This window comes from Oncorhynchus nerka, linkage group LG11 (assembly GCF_034236695.1).
Source record: "Oncorhynchus nerka isolate Pitt River linkage group LG11, Oner_Uvic_2.0, whole genome shotgun sequence".
Taxonomy (NCBI): domain Eukaryota; kingdom Metazoa; phylum Chordata; class Actinopteri; order Salmoniformes; family Salmonidae; genus Oncorhynchus; species Oncorhynchus nerka.
In genome coordinates, this window is record NC_088406.1 from 40,189,570 (window position 1) to 40,201,057 (window position 11,488).

The 11,488-nt window shown below is 43.1% G+C and overlaps 1 protein-coding gene and 1 pseudogene across 1 annotated transcript; both read left to right on the forward strand.

Moving 5' to 3' along the window:
- The first annotated feature begins 6,285 nt into the window (after positions 1 to 6,285).
- LOC135573918 (olfactory receptor 6N1-like) lies at positions 6,286 to 8,019 on the forward strand. Its single transcript, XM_065024124.1, has one exon. It carries the CDS (start codon positions 6,541 to 6,543, stop codon positions 7,474 to 7,476), a length of 936 nt encoding a protein of 311 aa, XP_064880196.1. The 5' UTR covers positions 6,286 to 6,540; the 3' UTR covers positions 7,477 to 8,019.
- A 558-nt stretch (positions 8,020 to 8,577) lies between these two features.
- On the forward strand, positions 8,578 to 9,466 carry LOC115125173 (olfactory receptor 1D2-like; annotated as a pseudogene).
- Positions 9,467 to 11,488: the final 2,022 nt, after the last annotated feature.

Genomic DNA, 11,488 nt, shown 5'->3' on the forward strand with positions numbered 1-11,488 from the left:
AAAGTGAAATACACATAAAAGCATTGATGTGAGAGGTTAGTTACATGATCTTACACAACAGGGAGACTTCCTGATTGATATCAGAAGTTAACAAAAATAAAGTTAAAATCTGGCAGAACTGTTGCAAGGTTAAATGGCCCCTCATTTTTTTATCTATCACCCTCTTCTGTGAAAATTATTTACAAATATTCCAAGAATAGAGTAATTGTAGCAAATCAAAATGTATTGCTCACATACACATATTTAGCAGATGTTATTGCTGGTGTAGAAAAATGCTTGTGTTCCTAGCTCCAACAGTGCAGTAATATCTAACAATACACACAAATCTAAAATAGTAAAATAATGGAATTAAGAAATACAGAAATATTAGGACGAGCAATGTCGGTGTCTGGAGCATAAATATATATGATTTATACAGTGCATTAGGAAAGTATTCAGACCCCTTCCCTTTTCCACGTTTTGTTACGTTACAGCCTTATTCTAAAATGGATTTTCTTTTTAAATGTCCTCAATCTACACACAATTCTCCATAATAAAAAAGCGACAACAGTTCGAGGAAAGATGAGCAAAGTACAGAGAGATCCTTGATGAAAACCTATTCAGACTTGGTCGAAGGTTCACCTTTCAACAGGACAACGACCCTAAGCACACAGGCAAGACAACGCAGGAGTGGCTTCGGGACAAGTCTCTGAATGTCATTGAGTGGCCCAGCCAGAGCCGGGACTTGAACCCGATCGAACATCTCTGGAGAGACCTGAAAGTACCTGTGCAGCGACGCTCCCCATCCAACCTGAGAAGAATGGGAGAATCTCCCCAAATACAGCTGTGCCAAGCATGTAGCGTCATATCAAAGAAGACTCGAGGCTGTAATCGCGGCCAAAGGTGTTTCAACAAAGTACTGAGTAAACGGTCTGAATACTTATGTGAATGTGATATTTCCGTTTATTTTTTTATGTATATTTACACTTCCTGTCACGCCCTGGTCGAAGTATTTTGTGTTTTTCTTCATGTATTGGGTCAGGCCAGGGTGTGGCATGGAGTTTTTGTATTGTGGTGTGTTTTGTCTTGGGGTTTTGGCGTGTATTGTATTGGGATTGTAGCTAGTGGGGTTATCTAGCAAAGTCTATGGCTGTCTGGGTGGTTCTCAATCAGAGGCAGGTGTTTATCGTTGTCTCTGATTGGGAACCATATTTAGGCAGCCATATTCTTTGAGTTTGTCGTGGGTGATTGTCCTGAGTGTCTTGATGTCCTTGTTTGATGTTAGTTGACACAAGTATAGGCTGTTTTCGGTTTTCGTTTCGTTTCGTTTATTGTTTTGTAGTGTTCGTGTTTCGTCGTGTTTACGTTTGTTTAAATAAACATGGATCGCAATCGACACGCTGCAGTTTGGTCCGACTCTCCTTCACCACACCTAGAAACCCGTGACAGAATCACCCACCACCAACGGACCAAGCAGCGTGTCAACAGGCAGGAGCAGCCCAAAGAGGAGATACGGAATACGGATTTCTGGACATGGGAGGAAATCCTCGACGGGAGAGGACCCTGGGCTAAACCAGGGGAGTGTAGCCGCCCAAAGGTGCAGCAGGAGAGGAGGCAACAGGAGCAGCCCAAAAAGGAGGACAGTATGGACTATACTTCTTGGGAGGAGATAGACCGGTGGGCGGTCGACCCAGGGAATGTGCGGGAGCCCGCCTGGGATTCGATGGAGCAGTGCGCGGAAGGTTATCGGAGAATGGCGGACGGAAGCCCAGGAATCAGCCCCAAAAATGTCTTGGGGGGAGGCTTACAGGGAGTATGGCTACGCCAGGTAGGAGACCTGCGCAAACTCCCTGTGCTTACCGGGGGACTAGAGAGACCGGGCAGGCACCGTGTTATGCAGTGGTGCTCACGGTGTCCCCAGTGCAGGTGCATAGCCCAGTGCGGGCGGGCTAGATTGAGAGTCGAGCCAAATGCCATGAAGCCGGCTCTACGCATCTGGTCCCCAGTGCGTCTCCTTGGGCCGGCTTACATGGCACCAGCCTTGCGCTCAGTGTCTCCGGTTCGCCTACATAGTCCAGTGCGGGCTATTCCACCTCGCCGCACTGGCAGGGTGACCGAGAGTATTCAACCAGGTAAGGTTGGGCAGGCTCGGTGCTCAAGAGCTCCAGTGCGCCTGCACGGTCCTGTCTATCCAGTACCACCTCCACACCCCAGCCCTCCGGTAGCAGCTCCCCGCACCAGGCTTCCTGTGCGTGTCCTCGGCCCAGTACCACCAGTGCCAGCACCACGCATCAGTCCTGCGCTGTCGGAGTCTCCCGCCTCTCCTGCGCTGTCGGAGTATCCCGCCTCTCCAGCGCTGTCGGAGCCTTTCTCCTCTCCTGCGCTACCGGAGTCTCCTGTCTGTCCAGTGCAGCCAGAGCTGCCAGCCTGCATGGAGCAGTCAGAGCTGTCAGCCTGCATGGAGCAGCCAGAGCCGCCAGTCAGCATGGAGCAGTCAGAGCCGCCAGTCAGCATGGGTCAGACAGATTCTTCCAGATCTGCCAGTCAGCCAGATACTTCCAGATCTGCCAGTCAGCCAGAATCTTCCAGATCTGCCAGTCAACCAGGCTCTTCCAGATCTGCCAGTCAGCCAGACTCTTCCAGATCTGCCAGTCAGCCGGGATCTGCCAGAACTGCCAGTCAGCCAGGATCTGCCAGGATCCGCCAGTCAGCCAGGATCTGGTGGATCCATCAACCTGCCTGAGCTTCCTTTCACTCCTGAGCTTCCTTTCACTCCTGAGCTTCCTTTCACTCCTGAGCTTCCTTTCACTCCCGAGCTTCCCCTCAGTCCCGAGCTTCCCCTCAGTCCCGAGCTTCACCTCAGTCCCGATCTGCTCCTCAGTCTGGTGGGGTTCTGGGTGAGGACTACTAGGCCATGGTTGGCGGCGAGGGTGGACTATCTAGGGACGCAAGGAGAGGGGACTAAGACATTTACTGAGTGGGGTCCACGTCCCGCGCCGGAGCCGCCACCATGGACAGACGCCCACCCGGACCCTCCCTATTGATTTGAGGTGCGTTCGGGAGTCGTCCGCACCTTAGGGGGGGGTTCTGTCACGCCCTGGTCGAAGTATTTTGTGTTTTTCTTCATGTATTGGGTCAGGCCAGGGTGTGGCATGGAGTTTTTGTATTGTGGTGTGTTTTGTCTTGGGGTTTTGGCGTGTATTGTATTGGGATTGTAGCTAGTGGGGTTATCTAGCAAAGTCTATGGCTGTCTGGAGTGGTTCTCAATCAGAGGCAGGTGTTTATCGTTGTCTCTGATTGGGAACAATATTTAGGCAGCCATATTCTTTGAGTTTGTCGTGGGTGATTGTCCTGAGTGTCTTGATGTCCTTGTTTGATGTTAGTTGACACAAGTATAGGCTGTTCTCGGTTTTCATTTCGTTTCGTTTCTTGTTTTGTAGTGTTCGTGTTTCGTCGTGTTTACGTTTGTTTAAATAAACATGGATCGCAATCGACACGCTGCAGTTTGGTCCGACTCTCCTTCACCACACCTAGAAAAACGTGACACTTCCAGTCAAAAGTTTTAGAACACCTACTCATTCAAGTGTTTTTACTTTATTTTTTACAATTGTTTTACCATTTATTTTACCACCATATTGTATAATAATAGTGAAGACATCAAAACAATGAAATAACACATATGGAATCATGTAGTAACCAAAAAAATTGTTAAACAAATCAAAGAGAGATTCTTCAAAGTAGCCACCCGTTGCCTTGATGACAGCTTTGCAATCTCTTGGCATTCTCTCAACGAGTTTCATGAGGTAGTCACTTGGAATATATTTCAATTAAGGTGTGCCTTGTTAATTTGTGGGATTTCTTTCCTTCTTAATGCATTTGAGCTAATCAGTTGTGTTGTGACAAGGTAGGGGTGGTATACAGCAGATTTGGTAAAAGACCAAATCCATGTTATGGCAAGAACAGCCCAAATAAGCAAAGAGAAGCGACAGTCCATCTATTTATGTTTAAACAAAAAAAACATTATATTTATTTAACTAGGCATGTCAGTTAATAACAAATTCTTATTACCAGGGAACAATGGGTTAACTACCTTGTTCAGGGGAAGAACAACAGATTTTTGTCTTGTCAGCCTGGGGATTTGATCTAGCAATCTTTCAGTTACAGGTTACCCAACGATCTAACCACTAGGCTACCTGCCGCCGCAAGATGTGAAGGTCAGACAATCTGGAAAATTTCAAGAAGCACTATCGAGCACGATGATGAAACTGGCTCTCATGAGGACCGCCACAGTAAAGGAAGACCCAGAGTTACCTCTGCTGCAGAAGATACGTTCATTAGAGTTAACTGCACCTCATATTGCAGCCAAAATAAATGCTTCACAGAGTTCAAGTAACAGACATCTCAACATCAACTGTTCAGAGGAGACTGCGAGAATCAGGCCTTTATGCTGCAAATAAACTACTACTAAAGGACACCTAAAAGAAGAAGAGACTTGCTTGGGCCAAGAAACATGAGCAATGGAAATTAGACCGGTGGAAAGTTTTGGTTCCAACCGCCGTGTCTTTGTGAGATGCAGAATTAACGGATTATCTCTGCATGTGAGGTCCCACCGTGAAGCATGGAGGAAGAGGTGTGATGGTGTGAGGGTGCTTTGCTGGTGACACTGTCTGTGATTTATATAGAATTCAAGGCACACTTATCCAGCATGGTTACCACAGTATTCTGCAGCGATACACCATCCCATCCTGTTATCACTTAGTAGGACTTTCGTTTGTTTTTCAACAGGACAATGACCCAACACACCTCCAGGCGGTGTAAGGGCTACTTGACCAAGAAGGAGAGTGATGGAGTGCTGCATCAGATGACCTGGCCTCCACAATCACTTGACCTCAACCCAATTGAGAAGGTTTTGGCTGAGTTGGACTGCAGAGAAGGGAAAGCAGCCAACAAGTGCTTAGCATATGTGGGAACTCCTTCAAGACTCTTGGTAAAAGCATTCCAGGTTAAACTGGTTAAGAGAATGCCAAGAGTGTGCAAAGCTGTCGTCAAGGCAAAGGGTGGCAACTTTGAAAAAATCTAAAATCTAAATTATATTTTGATTTGTTTAACACTTTTCTGTATGTATAAAATAGTGAAAATAAATAAAAACCCTTGTATGAGTAGGTGCGTCCAAACTTTTGACTGGTTCTGTATATCACCCTCTTCTGGTAAAGTGATTCACAAATATATCAAGGATAGATTAATTGTAGCACACTTCTTGAGCAAAAAAAATGCTTTTTTAATGAATTTGCAAATGAATGAATTAAAAATCCTACAATGTGAATTTCTGGATTTTTTTCTCATTTTGTCTGTCATAGTTGAAGTGTACCTATGATGAAAATTACAGGCCTCTCTCATCTTTTTAAGTGGGAGAACTTGCACAATTGGTGGCTGACTAAATACTTTTTTGCCACACTGTACAGAATGGCAGGCAGTCTCGCGGTCAGGGAAGGCAGAGGTCAATAATCCAGGGTGGTGTGACAAGGTACAGAACGGTAGGCAGGCTCAGGGTCAGGGCAGACAGAATGGTCAAAACCGTGAAACCTAGAAAACAGGAACAAGAAAAAGACAGGAGCAAGGGGGAAAACGCTGGTAGGCTTCACGAACAAAACGAACTGGAACAGACAAAAAGAGAACACAGGTATAAATCCACTGGGGATAATGGGGAAGACGGGCGACACCTGGAGGGGGGTGGAGACAAGCACAAAGACAGGTGAAATAGATCAGGGTATGACACAAATAGGAACCTTTTCATAATGTTCCCTAAGGGACATTAAAATACCTTATTATATCGTTATACACGGACCAAACTGGAATCTGTACTGAACCCGGTCCTGGGGACCCCAATGGTTGCACATTTTTGTTTTTGCCCTAGCACTACACAGGTGATTCAAATCATCAACTAATCATCAACCTTTGATTATTTGAATGAGCTATGTAATGCTAGGGCAAGAAATAAAACATGCAGCCTTGGGGTCCCCAGGACCGAGTTTGGGAAATGCTGTCTTAAAGGGACCTGACGAGAACATCACCGAATGTCCTTAGGAAATCCTCAGTTTTCCTGGTTAAAACATAAATAGACTGAGTAAATATAATTAAATGAGTTGCTTGTCATACACTCTATATACTGTAGTTCCATCTCTATGGAATTGTTACATGTTGACACTGAAACTACAATCCCATGTGAGCATACACTATGGTATATTTAGAGGCTACCAGGACAAGATATTGGAGCAGTCTCCCCTGTCAAGCAAGAAGACATTTTATGGACACAAGTTTCTTTATTTCTTTCACACCTCCGAAGTCTGATAAGGTACAGATATTATCGGGATATTTAAAAAATAAAAATTGTACGAGTTTGAGGGAGGATGAGAATTTGTTTTGTTAAAACTATTGTGTTTAGTCTGAGCCTAAACAGAATCATATAATTCACTCTTGAATTCATTCACATCCATACACACTGAAGCCTTGTAAGGACTAAGAATAGCTGCATTGACCAGAGGAAGAAAAGTAACAAAAGCAATGGAGAACTCAACCCAAGTCAAGTTCTTTTATCTCTTTGGTTTACAAGAGACATTTAACAACAAATCGGTCTATTTTACCTTGTCTCTTATCACATACCTTCTCATCATCACTGTGAATTTGACTCTGATCATAACAATCATTCAGGAGAAAGGTCTCCATGAGCCCATGTATATCTTTCTGTGTAGTCTGTGTGTCAATGGATTGTATGGAACTGCTGGTTTCTACCCCAAGTTCTTACTGGACCTTCAGTCAGATGTTCAGGTGATATCTTATGGTGGATGTTTGATTCAAGCCTGTGTAATATACACATCTGTCACGTGTGAAATGTCTATTCTAACGGTGATGTCTTACGACAGGTATGTGGCAATATGCAGACCACTACTATATCATACCATTGTGACATCTTTAACTGTTAGAAAGTTACTCTTATTGTCTTGGTGTTATCCTTTATTTATATCACTAATAGCACTTAGTTTAACAGTCAGACTTCCTTTGTGTGGATCTCGCATTGATAAGATCTTCTGTGACAATCCGTCTATACTGAAACATGCATGTTTTTCCATTACCGTTAATCAGATTTGGAGCAAATGCCTCGTATTGGTTCATGTTTTACAGTTACTTTACATTGTATTTTCTTACTGTCAGATTGTAAGGACTTGTGTAAAGTCAGCTAAGGGAAGGATTAAGTTCACACAGACATGTGTGCCACATTTATTAACAATTGTTATTTTCATCACAGTGACCCTGTTTGACAATTTGCAAGGGTGGAATAATGTAAATATTACACTAAATATACGTAATGCAATGGCTGTACAATTCCTTATTATACCACCTGTCTTAAACCCTCTCATATATGGACTTAACCTCCAGCAGATTCGAAGGGCAGTTTTAAGAAAGTGTAATACACATAAAATCTTTGTTATGAGACGTTAGTTACATCTTAAACAACAGGGAGACTTACTAATATCAGAAGTCAACAAAATGAAGGTAAAATCTTCCAAAACTCCTGCAAGGTTAAATGGCCCCTAATTTGTTGATGTCTATCGCCCTCTTCTGGGAAAGTGATTTACAAATATTCCAAGAATAGAGTAATTGTAGTACACCTCCTGAGCATGAAAATGCTTGACTGCATCCCAAATGGCACCCTATTCCCTTTATGGTGCACTGCTTTTGACCAGAACCAAAGTAGTGCACTATTTAGGAAATGGGGTCCAATGGATAGCACAAATATGTGACTCCTTATACAGTTAAGAACTTTTTAAAGAAGAACAGCAATATGCAAAGCTACTCCTTCGATCTATAGTTTCCCCACTGGGTGCTTTATTCATAATACTGTTAACAAAAATAAATGATGTCATTAATGGTTGTGGTTACAACACAGTAAATATATAGCTTTTTTTAGGTTCTTGAGTTGTGATAATGTATATATGTGCTTATAAACAGGCATCCACAGTGTATCTCTCAAAATAAATGTGTGTTCACAACCACTTTGGAAGGCAATTCATTGTTTAATTGGTGCAATAACACAAATATGCATGAAACTAGAAAGTAAGGTTGAATGTAGGCTACACATTTGGAGTGATTATAAATGGCATTAACAAGATACAATAAGTAGTGAACAGAAATATCACATTCTGAATTCCCATTGAATTGATTTACTAGACGTAGATTGTTCTCCAGCGTATACATATTCTATATTAATATTCAATTTCAAATCATGTATTTTGACTGTCTTCTGGTGGTATTAATATACAAGTTATTGGAGCAGTATCCCTGTGTCAAGCAAGAACACATTTCATAGGCACACGTTTCTTTATATCTTTCACACTCAGAAATCTGATAATATATATTATCGGGATCTTTTATTTTATTTTTAAAAATAAGAGTTTGATGGAGGATATGAATTTGTTTTGTTAAAACTATTGTGGACACATAATCAAATGATTCACACATTCATTCACCTCCATACACACTCAAGCCATTTAAGGACTAAGAATTGCTGCATTGACCAGAGAAAGCAAATCAACAAAAGCTATGGAGAACTCAACCCAAGTCAAGTTAATTAATCTATTTGGTTTACAAGAGACATTTAACAACAAATCGGTTTATTTTATATTGCCTCTTATCACATACCTTCTCATCATCACTGTGAATCTGACTCTGATCATAACAATCATTCAGGAGAAAGGTCTCCATGAGCCCATGTATATCTTTCTGTGTAGTCTGTGTGTCAATGGATTGTATGGAACTGCTGGTTTCTACCCCAAGTTCTTACTGGACCTTCAGTCAGATGTTCAGGTGATATCTTATGGTGGATGTTTCACTCAAGCCTATGTCATATACACATCTGTCCTGTGTGAAATGTCTACTTTAACAGTGATGTCTTACGACAGGTATGTGGCAATATGTAGACCACTACTATATCATAACATTGTGACATCTTTAACTGTTAGAAAGTTACTCTTATTGTCTTGGTGTTATCCTTTATTTATAGGACTCATAGTAGTTAGTTTAACAGTCAGACTTCCTTTGTGTGGATCTCGCATTGATAAGATATTCTGTGACATTCCGTCTATACTGAAACATGCATGTTTACCCATAACCATCAATCAGATTTTGAGCTTTTGTATAATAGTGCTTCATGTTTTACAGATACTTTTCATTGTATTTTCTTATTGTCAGATTGTAAGGACTTGTGTAAAGTCAGCTAAGGGAAGGATTAAGTTCACACAGACATGTGTGCCACATTTATTGACAATAGTTATTTTCATCACAGTGACCCTTTGTGACACTTTGCAAGGATGGATTAGTAATAAGTCATCTCAATAAGCGTAGTGCAATGGCTGTACAATTCCTTGTTATACCACCTGTCTTTAACCCTGTCACATACGGACTTAATCAGATTCGAGTGGGCAGTTTTTAGAAAGTGAAATACACATAAAAGCATTGATGTGAGAGGTTAGTTACATGATCTTACACAACAGAGAGACTTCCTGATTGATATCAGAAGTTAACAAAAATAAAGTTAAAATCTGGCAGAACTGTTGCAAGGTTAAATGGCCCCTCATTTGTTTTATCTATCACCCTCTTCTGTGAAAATTATTTACAAATATTCCAAGAATAGAGTAATTGTAGCAAATCAAAATGTATTGCTCACATACACATATTTAGCAGATGTTATTGCTGGTGTAGAAAAATGCTTGTGTTCCTAGCTCCAACAGTGCAGTAATATCTAACAATACACACAAATCTAAAATAGTAAAATAATGGAATTAAGAAATACAGAAATATTAGGACGAGCAATGTCGGTGTCTGGAGCATAAATATATATGATTTATACAGTGCATTAGGAAAGTATTCAGACCCCTTCCCTTTTTCCACGTTTTGTTACGTTACAGCCTTATTCTAAAATGGATTTTTCTTTTTAAATGTCCTCAATCTACACACAATTCTCCATAATAAAAAAGCGACAACAGTTCGAGGGAAAGATGAGCAAAGTACAGAGAGATCCTTGATGAAAACCTATTCAGACTTGGACGAAGGTTCACCTTTCAACAGGACAACGACCCTTAGCACACAGGCAAGACAACGCAGGAGTGGCTTCGGGACAAGTCTCTGAATGTCATTGAGTGGCCCAGCCAGAGCCGGGACTTGAACCCGATCGAACATCTCTGGAGAGACCTGAAAGTACCTGTGCAGCGACGCTCCCCATCCAACCTGAGAAGAATGGGAGAATCTCCCCAAATACAGCTGTGCCAAGCATGTAGCGTCATATCAAAGAAGACTCGAGGTTGTAATCGCGGCCAAAGGTGTTTCAACAAAGTACTGAGTAAACGGTCTGAATACTTATGTGAATGTGATATTTCCGTTTATTTTTTTATGTATATTTACACTTCCTGTCACGCCCTGGTCGAAGTATTTTGTGTTTTTCTTCATGTATTGGGTCAGGCCAGGGTGTGGCATGGAGTTTTTGTATTGTGGTGTGTTTTGTCTTGGGGTTTTGGCGTGTATTGTATTGGGATTGTAGCTAGTGGGGTTATCTAGCAAAGTCTATGGCTGTCTGGAGTGGTTCTCAATCAGAGGCAGGTGTTTATCGTTGTCTCTGATTGGGAACCATATTTAGGCAGCCATATTCTTTGAGTTTGTCGTGGGTGATTGTCCTGAGTGTCTTGATGTCCTTGTTTGATGTTAGTTGACACAAGTATAGGCTGTTTTCGGTTTTCGTTTCGTTTATTGTTTTGTAGTGTTCGTCTTTCGTCGTGTCAGAATCACCCACCACCAACGGACCAAGCAGCGTGTCAACAGGCAGGAGCAGCCCAAAGAGGAGATACGGAATAAGGATTTCTGGACATGGGAGGAAATCCTCGACGGGAGAGGACCCTGGGCTAAACCAGGGGAGTGTAGCCGCCCAAAGGTGCAGCAGGAGAGGAGGCAACAGGGGCAGCCCAAAAAGGAGGACATTATGGACTATACTTCTTGGGAGGAGATAGACCGGTGGGCGGTCGACCCAGGGAATGTGCGGGAGCCCGCCTGGGATTCGATGGAGCAGTGCGTGGAAGGTTATCGGAGAATGGCGGACGGAAGCCCGGGAATCAGCCCCAAAAATGTATTGGGGGGTGCTTACAGGGAGTATGGCTACGCCAGGTAGGAGACCTGCGCAAACTCCCTGTGCTTACCGGGGGGCTAGAGAGACCGGGCAGGCACCGTGTTATGCAGTGGTGCTCACGGTGTCCCCAGTGCGGGTGCATAGCCCGGGCGCTCCGCGTATCGGATATAGATTGAGCGTCGAGCCAAATGCCATGAAGCCGGCTCTACGCATCTGGTCCCCAGTGCGTCTCCTTGGGCCGGCTTACATGGCACCAGCCTTGCGCTCAGTGTCTCCGGTTCGCCTACATAGTCCAGTGCGGGCTATTCCACCTCGCCGCACTGGCAGGGCGACCGAGAG